Here is a 22,407-nt window from a genome sequence, read left to right on the forward strand (position 1 = left end):
TACCAAGTGTGAACGCAGTGGCAATTTGAAACAAGGCTACAGGCAACATTGTGTGCATGGCTTATACAGATGTTTAAAATTAAAGGCAAACTTATCCTGTTTCTGTAACAGTTTAAGTGTTATAGTTTCCCCCAAAGAATTTTGAGCTTGGTAAGGGCACGGTATGGGTTAGGATTAAGATCCTTGGCCAGAAATCACTAATCTTCCACCCAGAACTAAGGTTTCCAGGATTTCATCAAGAAAGAGGATGACTGTTACAGCAGACTAAATCCATAGCGCAGGCCACCTTTTGCCAAGCAGGTGCCCTCTAGATATTTTGGACCACAACTCCCATCAATCACAGCTCTGTGGTGACTGGAGCTGATGCGAGTTTTGGTACACAACATCTGGTGTAGACATTCCATCAATAGCTGCCCAATCTGCCACATTTAAGTTGACACCCAGTTCCTATGGCACATACCAAGTTTTTGTACACCCGAGAATCAAATGTGAAGAAATAGGAAAATTATCACCCGCAGTATTTAGCTAGTTTCTTGAACTGTCAAACAACCAAGCTGCACTTGGATATGGGAGAATAAAGAGGGGTGTACTCTAAGAGAAGGGTAGCCAATGTGGTGCCATTCAGATGTTGCTGAACTCTCAGCAAGCTTGGAAATGTTCAGGGATTGTGAGTGCTGAAGTCCAATATCATCTGTAAGGACCATATGGCTAGCTCTGCTCTAATAGGACAGCTCCTGTTAAATAAGCTGACTGCCCTGATTTCTTCGCTAGCTGAGGCTTTCAGTACATTTTAATATATTGTGCATACATATAGCATGACAGACGAAGGAGGCCTTCTTTTTTGTTCATGCTTTATGAGACTTAAGCATTGAGGATAAACAAGCAAATTGCTGGATAAGACAATGGCCCCTATCGCTGCCCCCATCCCCTTTGTCTCTTAGGTGCCCTGTGGATTTTATTCAGGTAGGAGGGAGAGAGATCCCTATTTGTGAGCTGCCACCTACACAGCTGGGAGAACATGTAAAGAGCACCTTATGTAGCAGTTCTTTTCTGCAAGTTAGCAATTATGGAATTCAGAGGTCAAGGAAGTCTGCAGGGATATTGTACAAGACTGGGATCTGTCTAGACACAACAAGAAGAAAAGATTAAATATCATAATTCACACCAGTACTTATTATTTTGAGCCTCTTTCCTTAAAGTCCCCAGGTAGCAAAGTGTCATATGTTGTTGTTTTTTCAACCTTCCTTCAAGGTTAAAAGCAATTTGAAGTTTCTCAGTTACATACAGTGAATTGAGTACGCCCACCTTAGCTATTGTTCCCTACTAGCATATAATGTTACTGAACATGCAGTCATCTCTTAAATATGACAAAATGGGTTTGGACAGTGTGTATTTTTCCCCCCGCTTGTCATTCCTAAACACTTATTGAAGACAATATGCAAATCCTTACTATTTTCACAAACACCCCAGGAGGAAAAGCACGAGAAATATACACCCCTTTCTCTCTGAATGCTCTAAGTGGTTTCCCAGACAGCTGTCCAGACCAAAAATTCAGAATGATATAAAAGAGAACCAAAGTTCTTATTTTTAATGGTGCACTTATAGCCAATACAATTGGCCATATTTGGGGTGTTCCTCTCCCACAATTATAATTGTGCAAGGGAGGAAACAACAGGGCCTCACCCCTTCCTTAGGGGGTGTTGTCATTGCCCAGACTGTGCATCTCACACATTTGTACAGTGTGCCTGCCCACTTGTGGAAGGTTCTCCCTGGGGAGTCTCGCCTGGCACCCTCATTACATATCCAACACTTACAGCAGTCCCATCCTCTGAAGAAGTTACCCTTGCAATATGTGAGAGGTGCACAGACCAGGTGACAAGGAAGTGACATAGGAGGCAGAGCCAGAGACTTCAGCCTTGCTCCCCGACCTCTCATAGGCTGTAATCCTGTGAGGTGAGGGGGAATTGCCCATGTGGGGCACTTGATTGCTGGAAATGTCTCAAACGGGGAAAACTTTTGCATCTGACAGAACTCGGGACATAAGATTTCCCCGGTAACAGAGGGCACTGATCTAGTAAGGAGGATACCACATGGGATGGGGGAGTTCATTTGCCCCACGTCGCCGTTGAATCACAGCCTGGAGAGTATGTCTGTCTTTGAAGCATGCAAGCTGAAGTCACTTGTGTGGAGATGCATGGGTGTCACTGGAAACAGCCATTTTTTGCAAGCGCTTCGTACAGGCATAATTTACAACCTTTCTTTTGCAGTGCCGAGGCGACGTTACTAAGACTTACACTCTGGAGGCGTACGACAACTGGTTTAATTGCCTCAGCATGTTGGTGGCGACGGAGATTTGTAAGGCAAGTACTGACAAGGGAAATGTGCCAGCTACTCTTCCTTCACTCTCGCAGTTTTTGGCCCAACTCATTCCAAACTGCCTTGGCTGAAACTCTGTGTATCTTAGCCACCTCCCACCAAGTAACATCTCCTCTGGCTCAGGATGCATATGAATGCACCTGCCCATGCAAAAATGCAATCCTTTACAGAATATTTGTTGGCACTTGAAGTCAGCTTCCCTTTGTATTTTTTGCACCCATTCCCATCCTATTCTGATTTGACTCACGCTGCGTAGCAAAAGCCCAATTCATACATTCCCCAAGCAGCATTACTGCTGCTTCACCTGGCTCCATCCCATGGGATGCTAATACTGTAGGATGTAGTGATATCCCAGGAGGCTCCTTCATCACTGTACTTCCCCTTGAGTTCTAGCAGATGTGGCACTGCAAAGTCCCCTGTGACTTTCGCCTCCAACACAATTCAGTGTGTCATATATTTCTGGAACTTTATGGGATGGGGGAAACAACAACCATTTTGCTCTGGAAATGTATGAACTGGACCACAGCGAGGGAACAGGAATGGGTTTGGTCATATGAACACACATCATGCCTTGTGACGCGGGTGGCACTGTTGTCTAAACCACTGAGCCTCTTGGGCTTGCCATGCAGAAGGTGGATAGTTCGAATCCCTGCGACAGAGTGAGCTCCCATTGCTCTGTCCCAGCTTCTGCCAACCTAGCAGTTTGAAAGCATGCCAGTGCAAGTAGATAAATAGGTACCACTGTGGGGGGAAGGTAAACGGTGTTTCCGCGCGCTCTGGCTTCTGTCACGGTGTTCCGTTGCGCCAGAAGCAGTTTAGTCATGCTGGCCACATGACCCGGAAAGCTGTCTGTGGGAAAACGCTGGCTCCCTCAGCCTGAAAGCGAGATGAGTGCCGCAACCCCATAATCACCTTTGTCTGAGCTTAACCGTCCAGGGGTCCTTTACCTTTACCTTTTACATCATGCCTTATAACAGAACATCTTTGCTTTAGAGTGAACGGTGTGTAGGTGTGGAGATGCAATAGTCTTTGTGGCTTCCAAGATGCAAGCTTCACTTGAGCTGCTTACAGTGCCAAACTAAAACATACAGCATGTGCCTCTTTCTCAAACTCCATATAATAAAAAGGAAGGGAGAATTGTGTGACTGTGACATGAAAGTATCTAGAGGTACTTAGAACAACCATTAGTGACTGAGAGCTGAACCACTTTCTTAGAGTTTGTGAAAACCCAATATATAGAATATGTAGGCTTACCTCAACAGAAGTGTCTTCTCTGTATGCAAACAGGTGGACACTAACCACACATAGGATTCGTAACATGTCAGAGTCTGACCGGAAGATGGAAATGTATCCCAAAACATCATCTTCCAGACGTACGAAATCAGTATGGTAGTGAAAAACGTACAGTGATAAATTTTGGAGTGCATTTTTCTAAAATTCTTAGAGTCATGTGGCAGAATCATGTGGTAGCATCCTTCCTGGATTATATCACTTTAGATTGCAGATAGGCAATGAGATTTTTGGATGCTCCACCATGTCAGTTAATTTTCTGCATGTAAAATCTTGCACGCTGGGAGAAAGGTTCTAGCATAGCCTCTCCCTACATGTGATTCCCTACAAGCAAAACATTTGTTAGCCCTCGGAAACAAAACTTGAAAAAATAATGCACAAAGCAAGCATTGATCCACTATCAACGAGGCTAGTGAACAGTGACTGATAATTGTACCAAACCCATTAATTCTCAGAAGCTAATTACAAACAGCATAGGCAAAAATGCAACTCAGCAACACGTCATGTGGGAAGCAAATGTGTTTTTTAAAAAACAACATGGGGCAGTCATTTGGACAAAGCTAAGAATTTTAAAACCCTTTGTTTTCAGGGGGAGAGATTTAAGTGCATGCCTAAGTCTCCCACTTGAAATGAAAAATGTAAAGATATTTTTTCCCACTGTGGCAAACTGCAGTGGTGGCACCAGGATTCTCCTGGAAAAATGCCTCACGGGGGGGACGGGGGGGGCACACCTTGGACCTTCCTTGCAGTAAAGGAGAAGAAGGTGATGGGGTGGCAGACATGTTCACTTTGCTAGGTGGTAGCATCAGCAGCCAATAATGAGGTGAGCGGGGGTGAGGGGCCGGCAATTTTTCACTGCCTTGTCTGAGACCGTTTTCTTGCTCTGCCTTAATAATTGTGCAAATGCTGTTGCTTAGGCTCATTTCCCTGCAGATTTGAAGTGAGCTTAGTGCTTTACCTCAGGATATCTTATCAACAGTAACATTAAAAAAAGCTGGATTATAAATCCTCAGAGCTATAGTGAAGCAAACCCCCTGCTTCCACCCTACAGAAGCACACCTCCCCTGGATGGAATATTTCCTATTTTCTAACATTTGAGGACAGAATGTTTTAAATGTATTTGGTATTCCAGTCACCAAAATCATTCTTTCTTTGCTTGACAAAATTTCCCCAACGCCTAGTTTCTTCCTTACATAAGGCTACAGGATTCCAGCATCCATGGACATACAAAGCTTTCATGATCTTCCAAAGATAATGGCTCTTTAAACAAAACAGGGATCTTAGATCACTATCACAAAGGCTTACTCTAAAAAGGGGGGGGGGGGTGACTCAAATCAGGATAGAAGCATCAACACCTTTTCCACTGAAATACTCTTCCTCAAAGCCTTTAAAAAACAAACAAATGTTGTTTGCTTGCGGGATTGCCATGCCTCCATTGAGTAAATGCTACCCCACTTCTCCCATTCAAGGTTTGCATTTTAAATTTCAGGTCGTGAAGAAAAAGCAGCGGACAAGAATAGTGGAATTTTTCATTGATGTGGCAAGAGAGTGCTTCAACATTGGAAACTTTAATTCCATGATGGCCATTATCTGTGAGTACTCTTCCGCAAGGCACCTGTGGGCAATGTGTGTGACAGCGTCAGTAGAATGATGGTGTTTGAGTAGATGCAGCGTCCCGCTGAGAGTGCTGCACTCCGGATGACAAATGGGCATCAAAGATATTACCAAGTGAGACTCTCCAAATAATTAACTGGTAAGTGGTGGGAGATCAAAAGAAGAGACAGGGGAAAGACAGGTAAAAGTAGTCTGCGCTTGCCAAAGAGACGAGCCACACAAGACCTTTTCATGCCTTGCAGAATGGCAAATCAGAGTTTGATGCTCAAAGCATATTTGACGGAGAGGTACCACCAATCCTGGCTCCCTGGAGAGTGAGTCAGTGCATGTTTGCAAAAGGCAAGTGTGCCTCTTCTTGTCTACATAATCTAGTGCACACTTAGAATATTTGAAGTGTATGCCTAATGTGTGAATTGTCCTGATTACATAAAAGGACATTGGGGGGGGGGGATAATCAGATTATCCAAATCCTGGAAATGCAAACTTCTCCCAGCTTCAAACCTTTGGCACAGTTGTAACAAAAGTGACCAAAAGCGGACACAGAATTGTTTTCTCAATAGCAAAATTTCCCTCCATCCTGCGTTAAAACATGTTTAAGGTACGCAACAGAAGTCTTAATTGGGATTAAGCTAAGAAGAATTCCTGTCCTAGACTCAAAACTGGCATTGTCACCTGAAGAGGAAACACACATAGATGAAGGCTGTGGGGACACATGATCAGCCCCACCGGCTGGTGTCACATGACTGCTCCAGTCCCACCTTGCTTTAAAGTGCACTTTTGCAGCCAGCAGCCTTCTGTATTCATGGATGTTCCCTGTGTGAGTTAGGCTCTTGGAAGACCAGGGTTTTCACCCACTGCAGAAGTGCACTTTAAACATGCAAATGGGCTGAAAGAGTTGCGCAGCCCCAGTTAAGAGAGCTGCAACCCCAACTTACAGATGTTCCCTCTTCAGGGAAGGGGGCTTAAGAATCCTGGTTAAGTGGGATGCCAGGTCAGTGCTGGTGCCAGTGCAGTGCTTAACCATAGAAAGGGTGGCTAAGGAGGGGTGCAGTCTGGAAAGGAGAGGAACAAGTGAGAAGGAGCATGCGATCCCATGGCCTGTTTCTGATCTTCGTTACATCTGCACTACACTCCTTTGACACAACTTCCTGCAGAAGTAGTGATTTGCAGAACAGTACTGCTGAAAGCATCCTGACAGACATGCAGGGATGTTTTCAATAATTTGCTGAAAATTTTCCATTTGTTTTTGTTTTTTTTTCTCTTTTTAGCGGGTATGAACTTGAGTCCTGTTGCCCGGCTAAAGAAAACTTGGTCCAAAGTCAAAACAGCCAAATTTGATGTTTTAGAGGTAATTAAATCATCATCATCATCATCATCATTTATATGCTGCTTTTTCCACGTGTCCCAAGTGGTTCACAACACAACAGCAAAAATCCACATCAATGCATTATTAGAATAGCCCAGAAAAAATGGATTTTAAAGCATGATTGATATGAAAATCCAAACCATTCATTTTGATAATACTAACATTATAGCACCATAAATGGTTCATGCTTTGCCACGTACTGCCAGAAATGTGCCATGTATTTCTTCCTTTTAAAAAAGTCTTTAAAACTGTGTTTAGTAATTGTTCTCTTCCCAGAGCCAGATAGTATAAATGAAGCTCAAAAGGTACACTATAAGATGCTGAGTATGAAACAGCTAAGATAGCCTGATCTCTCAAAAGCCATTGAATTTCTTCACAAACTTTAATTCCGTTTCAGTAGAAAATAATATTTAACAGTTCCCCAGTGCTCATCAGACATCTGCAGCTTTGCCCACATCAGGCTGGAACACTGCAGAGAAGGAATACGTTGGTTCATTTGGGTAGAATAGTGCCTGTGCATCTTTAGTCCATAAGTAAAAGATCCTTCTTAAAAACGGGAGCTGAACTTTCAGAGAAAGGACCTGGAATATCCCTAATTGTGGCCGGTGCCCCCTCCCCCACCTCAGTCCCTGTGGTATCAGCCCTGTTTAAACCCAAGTGATTCTCCTTTTGCCTTCATGATGTATATTCATCTCCAATTTAAGTCCGCCATCTGGTGGAGAATGATGATCAGCATTTAACCAGTGATTCCTGCCACAAACCTCTTGTTATGTTTAAATCATTTGAACACAAGCGCAACTGGGGAAGAGAGAAATCAAAGAGGGCGAAATGGTTTGGAATATTTGAAAGATATTGTTGGGAGCCTTGTCCTGAATCACTGGAAATTTCACTAATATCCTGCCACTCGGAACCTAAGTAGACCCTTGCAACAAAAACCAGTTGGTGAAAGAAGCATATCCCACTGTGAAACAATAAAATATCAAAGCAGGAACAAAAATTGAACAAGTGATGTTTCTCTCCAAAGGCAAGATTTAGTAATGCATGATGACTTATATGTGTGCACCTAACCAATCATAGGCAACATCTTTCCCATCACTCCAGCACAAGGCTATTCAGTGGACAGAGTTCACATGTGCAGCTGTAGGTCATCAGGTGTCAGGTAATCAAGTGATGTACATGGATGTGTGAACCAACCCTGAAAATCTCTGGATCACAACTCCCAGGTCAAATCCAAGCCTGCCCATGCAGCGTATAGGCAAGCACCCATTTCACACAGAACTCATACACAATGCATCCTGTCTAAAGGAATGAAATAGCACTTCCTCTGGTCTCAAGAAGGTTCTGTGGGGAGGATGTTTGTAATTATCAGATGCTGTAAGCAATAGGAATATGTCTAAAGCTTTTTTTAAAGTCTTTTATAGGGGGAAAACAGATCCTGATCACTATAAAGCAAATGTTGTAAGCCTTTGTACTCAGAGGAATTCTAACAAATTCTCTTTTTGATCCAAACAGCATCACATGGACCCATCCAGCAATTTTTGCAATTACCGAACAGCCCTTCAAGGAGCAGCACAGAGATCGCAGACAGCACACAGCAGCAGGGAGAAAATAGTCATCCCCGTTTTCAACCTCTTCATTAAAGATATCTACTTTCTGCATAAAATACACACCAACCACTTGCCCAACGGACAGATCAACTTCAAGGTACAGCTTGTTTTGCAGGCAGTGAACGAAGCAGTTGCACAGTGAGCGCTGCAGGCAGACAAAACATCCAAGCAAAAGAACAGAATGCCATATGTAGTCCGTGAGGCTTGCCACTTGGCCATTTTTATACTGATCTGTTTGCATTCTGTTCCTTCAGAATAGGTTTGTCACAGCTTGCTCACAGCCTCACGTTCAAACTAGAGCAATTAACCAATCAGGGGCAGGGGGGAGGGAATTGCATTTGAAACGAGCGCATCTCGGCAACGACAAAAAATTGGGTTACTTGCTATCACAATGTTGAACACAGAACCTCTGTCTCCTATGTCCCCATCTGTAGAAGATGGAAGTGCTGGCTGCATAATGGGCAGGGGATGAAACTATTTTACCTAGTGGTTAGAGCACCAGAACAGGACCTGGGAGGCCTGGGTTCAAATCCCTGCTCGGCCGCAAAGATAGTGATGCCAGGATTGCACAGAGGAGCTGGTTGCATGATCTGGTGCTTCTACATGGGAGGAGGGAGTGAGGTGGCTGCTGTCATGTGCACGATTGCAGCAGCTTTAAAAAGGCCCATTGCAGCTGTGCCAGCGGAGGTGTCTGCAAATCCATAGGGATGCATCCAGTGCTGTCCTAGTGCTTGTGCAACAAAACTCATTGGCTCTTCCTGCACATACCTCAAACCAGCTCTGGAGGGTTTGGGGGACTCTGGAGCACTTTCTGGAAGGAAGGGTGCATGGGGAAAGTGCATGTTTTGTGCAGCACCGGATGCAGCCCATACAGTTGACGAGCCTTTTGATGGCCCTGTTTCCCATGGGGGGGGGGCTGCAGACTGTCATCTCTAACCGTTGAACTACAGGCTTAACCAAAGTTCAGAAGGTGGCATGAAATAAACAATAATGAAATGCTGATTTGAATAATTTTATCTCACACACAGAAGTTCTGGGAAGTTTCAAGGCAAATCCATGACTTTATCACATGGAAGCAGGTGGAGTGTCCTTTTGAGAAGGACAAGAAAATCCAGAGCTACCTGCTCACAGCACCTATTTATAGTGAAGAAGGTAAGATTATTCGGCAGCTCACACAAAATTTGCTCGTTTCTACAAACGACATGTGCAAAAGGCACAACGGTGAAAGTGAAAATGGGCAGATTTGCCAACAGCTGTGGATGTTGTTGGTGCTGAAGAGGAAGAGGAAGAGATATAAACTCTGCAACCGACAAGCATAAACCATGTGGCAGTATTCTAAGAATCCATTAGAGGATTCCTTTGGCTGTTAGGGCTCTGTTTGAAAGGATACATACTTGCAAGGCTGCTGACAGTAATGCAACCACAATGTTTTATAGGCTTAGGGTCCAAGGCGGCAGGTGTAGTTGTAACTATCCGTGCTTTACAGAATACCATGGAGATAACAGGGGGGAAATGTATTCTATCTTTTATGTGTCCTAAAATGCTATCGTTTGACATCATTATGGCTATAAAAGGAGAAGGGCTGTAGCTCTGCTTGAGTTGCAGAAGGAACAGATAGGGGTGGGAATGTTCCCTGTCCCAAGTTGTGGAAAGACCCTGCCAGTCAAAGCAGTACTGAGCTAGGTTGGGCAATGTTCTTATTACATATAAGGCCACTTCCTCTGTTCCCATGTGATCAAAATCCTGTTACATGTTCTGACTGACTTCCCGTCCTTCTCTGCCCCACCCTCCCAACCCTCAGCTTTGTTTATTGCATCATTTGAAAGTGAAGGTCCAGAAAATCATATGGAGAAAGACAGCTGGAAGACACTCAGGTAATGAAACCAGTTCCTTGGTTCTTTCTCATACTGCGAAATGCAACCTACGCTACCGGCCTTTTTGAGCCTTCAGAAATTTGGCATGGGAGCTACACATTAGGTAAAGAAGAGGTGCCGCCAAGGTTCGCCATGCTCATGGACTCCATGATGCTTGCCCCAATTAAGAGGCGAGAATTAGAAGGCCATTAATTCTTCTTTAGCTCAAATGAAAATCAAAGCCACACAAGACTTATTGGTCTATTTCTATTTCTGCTTTGAAAGCCAAACACCCAGACCACCCAGGGGAACATAACCCCTCATTCAAGACATGATTGTCCAGTATGTGTGTGGGGGGGTGACATTGCACAATGCTCATCTTTGTTGAAAAATAGACAGCCAACACAACCACAGCAAAGGACTTCTCCCTGGTCTACTAGTTCCCTTTTTGCAGGATGTTTTGTGTGGGTTTTTAATATTTAGCTTGGATAGTATTGAGAAGTGATATTTCCCACCTGTTGCCTGAGGCACTACAGCCCGTCAACATTCTGCAATCTTATTTTCACTTCATTTTGCCGCAAATTTAAATGTAACGCAGTAGAACAGCTCTGAATTGCACAGCAGTCAAGGCCTTGCTTGACATAGGCTGGATCCAAAATCACTTTTTGGTTGAGAGATACAGTGTAGGTGTAGTAGCTAAACTCAAGTATTAGTCTAGATTTTTTTAAATATAAAAAACCAACCAACCAGGGAACACCAGTTCCCATATCAAGGGCCAGAAACCTGATCTGTGGTCAGTTTTCAATACATGGTTGATGACTGGTAAGTCATTATCATTGAGAATACTGGGGTAAATTAAGTACACAGGTAACAGAGAAAACTAGAAACCTAATCATCCAGCTAGGCACTTGGAGATCTGAAGCCAAGCTTAATGGGGCAGCCAGACACTAATAGCTGGGAACTTATACCAGCCAGTAATCTGAGCTGATCTCAAGTATATTCGCAGTTGCATCTGTTTCTCTTAATGTAACTTAAGGTGACAACATTTAAGACGATTTGCTGACGTTATCTTTTCATTTTTATCTCTTCGTTTTTAGGACAACTCTGCTCAACAGAGCCTGAGATTTTGGACTTCTGCTCTGGATTCTAAAGCACACACTAAAAAAACACACATTGTTTTTAAATCCTCGAAGACATGATTTGAAAAAGGAAGGCCTCACTGGTTGGGGTCTGTTTTGTAGATACAATGCCTTTTATGAATTACAGAAGAAAAAAAATGTGCTAAATATTTCACATCAACCTTAAGGCACTTAAAAAAAATGAAGGATTTTGTTTTTTAACTATAAAAAGAAGAAGAAAAATCAAGGGCCGGGCCCTGTTCTCAGAGATGAAATGGATTGTGGGGAGTGGTATCTATGGTGGTGTCTTATTGTGATGACATCCAGATCTTTATTTTCATGTTCGGTTTCTTCCACCTAACACACGCACAGTCTCAGACGGGCTCAACATTTTGCAGGTTTGGTTTCCGCTATGCCTTGATCCACCCAACACTTCCTGAAAATAAATGTTGTCATGTGGGGCCGATGCGTTTGAAATCAGCAAGGCTTCCACAGACCTAAAGAGGGACAAGCGCGTTTCCCAGAACAGGTGCAGGTTGGCTAAAGACGGTATAAGCACAGAGCCCTTGGTTGAACTATAACCCTCATTTTGGGCATCTGATATTTTTGAAGAGCTTGCTTCTCCTGCTGCATCACAGAAAACAGAAGGCAAAAAGCAGCTTCCAAGCCACACCTTGTTGCCCCCCCTCCATCTAGTGAAGTAGGACTTTGCCTGTGAAAGCTCACACCGCAACAGATCTATGAGTTTCCAACGTGCCACACATTTCTTTGTTGCTTCTATTGCAATGGATTCTACACTGCTACACTTTTGGAATTTCTTCTCAATGTTCTGGGTTTCCCCCTTTTTTTGTCTTTATGCTGCTTTCCTGGCCTCGTTTACTTTGTGGAGCACTAGAAAATTGTGCTCTTGGGGCCAATTTATACAGTCAACAGAGTCAAGCAGTAAAGCTTTGCCTGGAGTATACCGCTATAGACAGAGGGGTGGTGTTGCTTGCATGTGTGAATGTTCAAATAAAAGAAACATACCTTGGAGAAGATTTTTCTACCCAACATGCTAGATTTCTACATACAGTGCCTTGGATCGTAAGATACACTAATGTAAGGGAGTTCATGGAAGTCAAGTGTTCCTTCTCCTCCCCCTGCTTCTTTGAAGGATCAGGGCTCCCTCCTGAACCATGTGGGATGGGCTACTGCAGCCTCCCAAATTGGACTTGGAGTTTACTTAAGTTCATGGAATTAAAAATTTCCTGTCTCATCCTCTCCCAACAGCTCCCTGCAACCCATCCCAAATAATTTAGGAGGGCTCCCAGTCATCCAGAGAAGTGTCTTTTGTTTTTAAGAGGCCAAGATTGCCACGGGGAACGGTGGGAAACTTTCTTTCCATGAACTTCCATAAGTAAACCTCTCTTAGGATCCAAGCCAATTCTTTTGTTTTTTCTGGAGAGCACACAAAAGCCTATCCACCCCCACCTGTAGCGGTCCAGTCCAGTTCCAACTTCACCATTTAATTCTGCCAGTTTTGTAAAGTTTGGTATGATTGGCAGACAGGCCGGTAGTCCCGCCCACCTGTCAGAGTTGGCTGATGGAGTTGGGGGCAGGGTGGAGAAAGATCTGGCCCACGAGGCCAAAAAGGTTCCCCCCACCCCTGGTGTAAATAGACCCTCGACTGCAAGGAAACAGTGTGGGAGCCTCTGCGGTTCAGCACAAAGACTGTCTCCTTTAGTCTGGCCTTAAAAACCACTGTAGCAGCATGGCTGCTCCCCTCTTACATCAGAGAATAGTGCCTTACAAGGTACTGTAAATGTTTAGTGTACCTTCTTCTGCAACTCGGGTTGGAAGCAAGCAAAATAAAAATATGGATGTCTTTAATAATTAAAAAAACCAGCTACAGCTTTGTAAATAAACTGGAAGATATGGCACATGAACTAGAGTATACCTACAGTAATGGTGCAGCAGAACTTATTTTTGTTACAAGGTTTGACAAGGTAAAATAGGATAATTGCTAGATCCTCCTCCATCTTTCCTCCTCCCCTACCCCTCCTTTACTAGACCCAAGAAGTCTTTAGTTTACATTTGTGTGTTTGTTTATCAGGGATTTGAAGAGAGGGAGAGTACAGTTGTCACAGTCTCAGCAAAAGATTAACTGCCAATGATGTGTTGTCTTTTACAAACTAGCCTCTGACTAACAAATCCTTAAATTAGTCGGAGGAGGTCAACCAGAGTATTGCAACACAAGGTTCAAGGTGGATTTTATGAAAAGGCTTCGCTAAGTTAAGATGAGCTCAAAGATCAGGTAAAATATTAAAGCCATTGGTAGCCAGTGTGGTGTCCTCTGGAAGTTGATATATTGCACCTCCCAGCAGCCTCAGCTGACAAAGCCAATGATCAGGGATAATGGGAGCAACTTTTAGAGGACCACATTGGTTATTCCTGGGTTAAAACATCCTGCAGTGAATTTGAGAACAGTTTGCTGCTGCCATGCATTGCTCCTATTGATAGGCCAGTTGACTATCGATATTAGCTCATGTCCCCTGACCTTATGATAACATGTAAGAGCAATTTACCCGATTAAGTAACTTTTGTAGTTATAACTGTTTATAATATATACAGTCATGCTCAGAGTAGGCCCACTGAAATCAATGGATATCTCTAATTTGGCTCCATCCACTTCAGTGGGTCTACTCAGACTGATGCTGGAGACAACCCAATATATGTAACCTGAAGTCACCTTTTGATAGCTAACTCCTCCTGGGATGATGGAGCTTGTTGTATAATTATTGGTGACAGTGGAACTTGTAAGAGGTTGTCTAGACAATCCACCACATTCTGGTGCAATCACAGCTGTGCAAGGCACAATTTCAAATTTATAAGCATTGCAATGCCTCCCTTCTTAATTTATTATATTGCTTTGAGGAAACGCTTCCTACTCATTATAAATCTCCCATCATGCTATTTTGATATTTTCATTTCTCAGAGCTACACTATTTTCCCTGCTCCTTTGAAAGACTTCAAGCTGTCCTCACACACAAGCCACATCACTTGATTACTCAGGCGGCAGCTGAATGTGTGAATTGACTCCAATAGAAGAGTATTGCATTTGAGGTGCTCACTTACATGCAAAATCATGATTTGATGTTTCACTTTTCAAGTGCCGAACATCCATATGCGAACCAGCCCATAAGAGCAAAACCACCCCATTTGGAACAAATCCCTACAGACCAAGTTTAGGAGCATATTCCAAAACCAATTAAGCTAGCCTAATTTAACTTATTTTTAATTGTTCTTGAGTATGTGGCTAATTCACTGATAAGAATCATTAGGCTTCAGATTTCTCAGTTGCTTAAAAATCTTGTTACTATCCAGCTTTTTCCTAATTAATTTTTCAATTAGACAAAAAACAAACGCCAAGCGCTGGATTAAAAATACTTGTTTTAATTAAATGATAATTATACATTATCATGTACCTACTACCTTCTCAAGAACAATTAAACTAAGAACCCATTGTGGGCCAATTAATATACCATATTTGCAACACCTAAAAACATAAATTCCACCCTACCCCTGTTTTCAAGTTAATACATGTTTCTCTGGGAAGAAAACTCAGTTTTATTGAAAAAACAAATATGATTTGCCAAAGCATTTCACTGCCACCACAAAAATTGTTCAGCGAATAAGGCAAAACAAATTAACTAAACAGAAGCAATGGAACAGATTTATACACGTCAAAAGAGGAAGCAGAATATTATGTATTAACAGAAAGATGACCCCACAAAGATAGAGACAGAATTAGTGGCTTTGATTATTTGTGACCTGCTGCTATCCCCCCCTCCCCCCCAATGCTGAAGTATTGATCTTCAGCCCTAGAGGTAAGAGAATATTTATACTGTATTATTACAGTGGGTTTTTTGCACTTTTGGAGATGTCCTAGCTAGCAACATTGTCAAACACTATGAAAGGGATTGTATATCAGCTTTGTTAATGTATTTGAAATTTACAAAAGGATGCTTTAAATTTCAGAGATATATATTTGAAATGCAGTTCTGGGACACTTTGTGTATACATATTTAAGAAGACAGAAAAAGCTTTTACATGAATGTGCACTCCAGTGGTCAATTGGTTCTAGTATATATACTTGAAAAAGTGCCATTTCTATATGGCTTTCTATTATTGTTATTATTATTATTATTATTATTATTATTATTATTATTATTATATTCTTTTCCTTTGGTTTGATACATTCCTTCGCCATCCGTGTTTTTGTTATTCTGAGCTGAATTGCTACATATAAAGCTGTACCATAAAGCAGGATATTCTGTGTTTGACTAGATGTGCTTGCATTAATAAAATCAGAATTGCTTCAACCAGGCAGCATGGATGGTTGTCACTTTTTCTGCTCCGGAAAAGTAGGAATTCAGAGGTTCCCAGGCCATTTTTCAATGTCTAAAGCAGCAAGCTGATTGGATGAGGCGAATTAAGAGATTCTAGGGGAAACCCACAGGGTTGAACCAAAAGAGGACTGACATAGCATCACAGCATCGTGAACAAGAGTGTTAGCTGAAGTTTCCAGTTCAAACATGAATCTGGGAAAGACACAAGCCTCTTACCCTCAGCGCACACCCATTCCCAGCCTCTGACAAAGATAATACTGGCCAACATTATAAGATTGTTGTAACGATTACTAACATCCATTCAGCCTTTAAGCACTTAAGTGTCTCCTTTATTTATTTTTATTTTTTAAAGCTAGCCTAACGAAACAGTACTCTTACCCTGCTAACTATGTCGACAAACATCCTAGCTAAGGAGACATTTCAGTTTCTGTCCTGGTGTGATGGGGTCATGATATAATGCTAATGTTTTACCAATAGCCACTTCCATACCCTCCACTGCCCCACATGAAAATCAGGACACAACCTGGATGGGGACCTGTGACCCTCCAGATATTGTTGGACTACAACTCCCATAATTCCTGACTGCTGGCCATGCTGATTAGGGCTGGTGGTTATAGTTGTCAGTTCAACAATATCTGGAGGGTCACAGGTGCCTCAGCTCTGCCCTACACCATCCAAATCCCCTATATAGTAACTGTACACTAGGTATCAAAAAGAAGTCCCAAGAAGCATTAGGAAAGCAAACTTTCCTTCCAACACAGTCAAACAAAGTTGGTTATAACCCAACATAGAAATCTATGGCTGCAGGCCAACAAAATTAAAGATTTAGAATTACCTTACAAGCTGGGGCCCCTCCCTTTATTTATTTATTTATTTAGGCTTATTTCTAAACTGATTATTGTTGAATTAAGCAGGGGATGGTATAAATAGAAAATAGACTCTAAAAATCATCAGTATAAAAGGTAAAGGTAAAGGTACCCCTGCCCATACGGGCCAGTCTTGACAGACTCTAGGGTTGTGCGCCCATCTCACTCAAAGAGGCCATGGGCCAGCGCTGTCCGAAGACACTTCCGGGTCACGTGGCCAGCGTGACATCGCTGCTCTGGCGAGCCAGAGCCGCACACGGAAACACCGTTTACCTTCCCGCTAGTAAGCGGTCCCTATTTATCTACTTGCACCCAGAGGTGCTTTCGAACTGCTAGGTTGGCAAGCGCTGGGACCGAAGAGCGGGAGCGCACCCCGCCGCGGGGATTCAAACCGCCGACCTTTCGATCGGCAAGCCCTAGGCACTGAGGCTTTAACCCACAGCACCACCCGCGTCCCTATTATCAGTATAAAACCTACCAAAATAAAAGAGCACCAGAAGATGGTCATACAAGGCTGTGGAGGCCAGGATTTCTGACAGAGAAAAGCCCAAGTGAAGTGTGAAGAGGCATTTATAATGGGCCGCAAAATGTTGTCGCTTACACACAAATGGGCAACTCCTGTTGCCCCCAGCAACACAAATTAAAGGCAACAGAGTCCCCAAATGGACATTTTTTTAATTTAGGCACCTCATTTGCCCTACGATGTGGCCCAATGCAGGAAGACACTCCGACAAAAAGGCAGGAATGACTGCCAGGCAGGTTGCAATTTAACAGTCCCTGGGAGTGTCCCCATTGGCTGGTTGGGCCTGCTCCCAGGGGAACACCCAAACAAGGGCTGCTGGCATTGGCCAATAGCCGTGTGATTTGGTCTGCCATTGGTCAGATCACTTGCACGATTCGGGGCCTGGCCACATCACCCACCCAGGAAGGTGAGCGGACTTACCTAGGCTCTTCACAAAGGAAACTACAAGTATCCCTTTACTTTGTGAGGAGAAGATTGCTATTGAAAGACACCTGCCCTCTTGTGTCTTTGGCAGTTGGTTGCCTAGCAACACTGTTTCTATTCAACCCCCCAGGATTCCATAGTCAAGAGTCATAGAATCATACAGTTGGAAAAGACCAGAAGGATCATCTAAGCTAGTCAACCCCCTGCAAGCAGGAGCTAAGAAGCAGGAGGTGACTGAGTGCCAGGTGAGTTCTGCTATAGGACAAGTTGATGACAATGGAAGCCTCTCCCTTACAAGAGGGAGAATAGTTTGTATACAGCACAAAGGGAAGGGTGTCTTTTATATGCAAGGCAGATTGTTCAGCAATAAGTCAGAGCACATGTGCCAGCCTTCTGTACCCCTACTAGAATTTTGGGATGCCAACAGTCACTGGGGAAAGGATCCAGTCATTTCCATTAAGGAATTGACTGCTGGTCATAGGCTCAGGACACAAAAGTGTGCTTAGTCGCAGAACCTCTTCATACAGAATGTGCTTAACCTTCGTTGTTGGCTTTTAAGTGTGCAACTAAAATATAGTGCAAATGCAATGAACAGGTATTTGAGGACACCTGTGTCGTACTAGTGTATTCATTCAAGAGTCTGGATTAGTTATGAGTGGCTTCCTATTGAGCGTACAATTGGTGACAAATCCATTACATTACATTATGTGAGAAAGAGTTTCTTGTTACATTGTTACATAAAAAGCAAAATGGTACTCAGAAACTCCGGTCATTGATTGTAGCGGGAACAAACTGGACTGAATCTACATCTCCAGAAAAAGGATTTTAATTTCACAAGATAAGTTTTAAGCATCCAGTAGGACAAAATCCTACATAAAAAGCTGAAGATCTCACATGCCACCAGGTGGACACAAAAAGTAGATGTTGTATGTCAATGAGTCTTAATATTTTAAGCTACGCCTATCACCGGAGGAAGATAAAAACCTGAGCCATAGACATAGAATTCGGGGGCTAGAAGGCACCTTGCAATTAGTCTAGTCTATCACGCTGCACTGCTTCAGGACCCAGCAATACTTGGTTATATTATTTAGCTATTAGTTTTATTGCCTAGGGGTGAGTCACCATGCACAGTAAACTTGAGAGACAGATGAAATTTATCTGTAAAACTTTAACATATTATTATTATACACTGAGGCATTCAGATAGAGGCAGTTTAGCACCTGAGCAAAACTGACAGAGCAATGATCTACCACATAGCAAGCTACGAAAACTAGCCACAAACCTTGCAGGTGACTCCATCAAAGGCAGAATCAGAGTTCTTCAGTGAACACACCTGCAGGGCAGAAATGTAGTATGCCAATAAATCACTAATTAGTTAATCTACAAAAGAGACTAGCCCACAAAAAAGTAGTCGCTTGCCTGCCTACATATACAATAATATGAATACGTAACTTTTGCAAAAGCATTTCTGCTTGGTCCCATGGAGCATAATCTGAGCTGTATCTACTCAGAAGTCAGTCCTATTGAATTCAGTTGGGCTTACTCTCAGGTAAGTGGTCCCAGGACTACAGCCTTATTCACCAGTTAATTTTTCAAGTGTTCATTATGGGGAATGGCCATGCAAACAGGACCTTGGTCTGGTCGGCTCCTGTGATGGTACTTGTCTTATACCTCTGAATCCCTGAACTTTTGGGTCAGGATAGGTAGCCTGTGACCCATGGCCTAAATTTGTGGGTGGCAAAGAGGGTGAAAGGCAGGGAGAAGGTGTTCCCCCACCAGATTACCCTCAATAGGATGCAGCCCTCACCAGAGAAAAGGTTGCCTACCTGTTTCAGACAATGGTGATTCAAGAAGAGGCATTTCTGGGATAAGCGTAGTCTGATTGACTCTGGAAACCTGGCTTTGAGTGCTCTTTTTCTGTACTTCCACATCTAGTGGTTTCTGCTGTCAAGAAAAGCCTTTCTTCTGCTTAGGCCTTCACCAAACTTTTGTTTCTATAGGCTTCTGAGTAACCAGATAACTGAGTTCTGGTGAGAAAGGAAGCTCTTACTAATAAGGATGAGATCATGGATTGAGTGCACCTGTGTTCTTTAGTGATGGCTGTGAGCTCAAGGTCACTTTAGCTGCCTGCTTGATTAACAGCAATTGTGGGTCTGTGAGAATGCACTTACTAAGTCCTGGAAAGTTAGTGTCAGCTGAGCTTCTAGTTGGTTGGGAAATTCTGATGCAGTTCTTAGGTCATTCTCTAGAACAGGGTTTCCCAAACTTGGGATTCCAGGTGTTTTGCTACAATAATTCCCATCATCCCTGACCACTGGGTCCTGCTAGCTAGGAATGATGGGAGTTGTAGTCCAGCAACAGATGGGAATCCCTGCTCTAGAAGTATGAGTTATCTGCAGGGGCATCCAGTAAGGTCTGGGGAACTCCTAACCCAGGCTAGGGGACAACAGGGAGTAGCGGCAGCTTATTATTTTTGCAAGGTCTGGTTGGTGGTGGACTCAGGTTGGATTTTTGTTGCCGCTTAGTCCAAACAAGATTCCTTAGTTCCTGGGTTTCGGCAACCTTGGTATCGACCTCATAAAGTCTTTCCAAGGCTACAGAAAGTGTCCTGCTCTTTCGATTTAACCTGATGGTAAGCAGCTTTGCTGCCCCTCCCTGTGTTTCAGGCAAAACTTAAGAAAGGAATGGTACAACTGTATCTCCTGCCAGCTTCCACGGCTGCAACCCCCATCCTTCCCCCCTGCCAACATGTAGCCTCTTTCTGACTTGTCATAATATCACCTCTCACTTCCCTCTACAGCTCTATTCTTTGGGACAGCCTACAGTAACCTAATCAAATTGCTACTTTCCTTTTCCTTTTAAATGTTTCTTCCCTGGGAAAAAGAAAGCAACTCTGTTGGTTCCTTCCTTACGAGAGCACTCTGATAACTAGACCATGAATGCAAGTTGCGCTCTTATGTATTTCAGTAAATTTGCTAGTTTCTAGACAGCTCCGCCAAACAGCTGCTTTTTTGTCTAGGAGTCAGAATAGGAATCTAGTTCACTTCAGCAAAATCACCCTCAGTTATTCATGGTCCAGGAGGACTTATTCACAGAACAGTTTGCCCTAAGAAGTGGAGTGAAAATAAAAGGAGCAGATTCAATCTTGCCAACTAAATCTGTAGAATGACCTTATTTAGGATACTACAGCTTTGACCAACTCCTCTATACTGTCTTCTCTGGGAAGTCATTGTTTCCCACTTATAGAAAGATGTGAATATATGCTTTCAATTGTCTTACTAGGGACGTCAGAACAAACCAGACAAGCTGTGTTGATGCTTCACAATTTGACAAAAAGAAAGGGGAATTTAAACACTGGGCATTTATTTGCTGATGAACAGTGACAGAAATGAGAGAGTTTGATCCTTGCATACCATGCAATTTACTTTTGATTAACACTGAACAAACAGGGTCTTGTTCTATTTCTCAGTGAGTAGAGACAGATCAAGACGCCTTCTCATAAAAGCTGTAATTAATCCCACAATAAAACACAGCATGGGTGATAAGAGTTCTTCCCTAGGAAAAGCTTTTTTTAAAGAGTGTTTGCTTGGAGTTGCATTTGTTAAAGGAAACTGAATTCACTTAGGAATCCTAATCTCTCTCATAGGAGATTAACAATTCACAACATATCCAGCTGTGAAACCAAAAGGACAGGTATGAGCAACACCAAAAAAACCACACAGCAAATACAAGGTCAAGCATTACAATTTTACTTCCATGGAAGCAGATTGTGGGCCTTTGGTAGCTGACACAAAAAGCTCCTCACGATAATCAGGTTTGCTCTACACATTCAGTGCTGGACTCTGAGAACTGCTGAACAGTCAAAATCAAACTGATGTATTATGTAGGCTGCTATGGCTTCAACCCTATAATGAGACTATTTGAAGTTATTACTTAGACACCCTTCATTAAAACTATTCTGGGTGGTGTGCAAATGTGTAAATAAAATTCACTCCACCACTGAAACAACAGTTTTAAAACAGATAACAAAAGAAAATCCCCCCCAAAACCCTTAAGTGGAATAAAATATTATTCCCAAAAATACAATATATTATTTAAATTTCCCTTACTTTGGTATAGTGAAGGGAACACCAAGTACCCCACAAGCAGAATAATAAAATTGTGAATATTGCCAACTTCACAGGACCTACAAAGTGGCCTGAGACAGGTATTCTGACTGTAGACAACTGGTTAAATCCAGATTAACTGTGGAATCAGTTTGGCTGCCCTGGGATATTTTACACTTGTTATTCTCAACTTCCCTCTTGCTAAATGCTGCACGGCAAACGAAGGGAGGTTTCAAAAGCAGTTTATGACGCAGCATGAGGGTGGGGGGTCAGCCAAGCAAAAGTCAAATCCCACCAGGCTATCGCAAATCCCATACATGAGCCTAAATATGGATCCTTGTCAAAGGGATCAAACAGCAAGTTATGTGGGAGTTCTGCAGTTGGCTCTCCCAATGTTTTTCTTTTTTCCTTAAATAAAAAGTTAGGTGCATACATTAGCCCCACATCAATTCATCAGTGCAAGAGCCCCCTCCCCCCATGGCTCCCAAACTATTAGCTCCATGGAAGACATACAGAGACAATAACAGGGCCTGGATGTTTTCTGCTGCAGGGACCCCTGCCCCTATTGTAGATTTTTCAATTTGGGCTTACTGCCCAAGATTCTCAGTGCAGTTCCTATGCTGAAAAGCCACCTCCTCCATTATTTTACTAACTTCATTTGTTCTGGAGCAAACATGTTATTGGTCTGATCCAGCTGGTCTCTTATGTCCTTAAAGCTGTTCATCTTCCGTCTTCTGTCTTGCTGGCAATTTTCCCAGATACTGAATCACAAGGCAGTTCTCTAACCGATTAAAGAATCTGGTGTTAGGAAAATTCTTCTACTTATTGGCACTTGTGTGACTGAAAGTTCATTTGGTTGGGCATTTCTTATGCCACT

The 22,407-nt window shown here is 42.9% G+C and overlaps 1 protein-coding gene and 2 long non-coding RNA genes across 8 annotated transcripts in view; 2 read left to right on the top strand and 1 right to left on the bottom strand.

The window, feature by feature from the left end:
• Nucleotides 1-15,590, top strand: part of RASGEF1A (RasGEF domain family member 1A) — a 93,006-nt gene extending 77,416 nt beyond the window's left edge. For all 5 annotated transcript variants that reach the window (XM_083440487.1, XM_083440490.1, XM_083440489.1 and 2 more), the window contains exons 7-13: nt 2,268-2,360; nt 5,156-5,258; nt 6,549-6,628; nt 8,159-8,350; nt 9,282-9,405; nt 10,055-10,127; nt 11,204-15,590. In XM_083440487.1, the coding sequence (XP_083296613.1) occupies nt 2,268-2,360; nt 5,156-5,258; nt 6,549-6,628; nt 8,159-8,350; nt 9,282-9,405; nt 10,055-10,127; nt 11,204-11,228 (690 nt within the window). In that variant the 3' untranslated portion in view covers nt 11,229-15,590. The remainder of the gene's footprint in view (nt 1-2,267; nt 2,361-5,155; nt 5,259-6,548; nt 6,629-8,158; nt 8,351-9,281; nt 9,406-10,054; nt 10,128-11,203) is intronic.
• On the bottom strand, nt 11-17,511 carry LOC310677571. 2 transcript variants are annotated; one of them, XR_014511287.1, is made up of 3 exons: nt 17,422-17,511; nt 3,631-3,990; nt 11-1,118 (listed from the first exon to the last, which is right to left on the bottom strand). It is a non-coding gene; the product is annotated as an uncharacterized lncRNA (long non-coding RNA). The 2 variants fall into 2 exon arrangements; XR_014511288.1 differs by having other exon boundaries at nt 11-1,122.
• Nucleotides 17,512-17,593: 82 nt separating this feature from the next.
• Nucleotides 17,594-21,461, top strand: LOC310677549. The gene is made up of 2 exons (XR_014511265.1): nt 17,594-17,669; nt 21,071-21,461. It is a non-coding gene; the product is annotated as an uncharacterized lncRNA (long non-coding RNA).
• Nucleotides 21,462-22,407: the final 946 nt, after the last annotated feature.

Source organism: Podarcis tiliguerta (assembly GCF_965153285.1).
Source record: "Podarcis tiliguerta genome assembly, chromosome: 5".
NCBI lineage: Eukaryota > Metazoa > Chordata > Lepidosauria > Squamata > Lacertidae > Podarcis > Podarcis tiliguerta.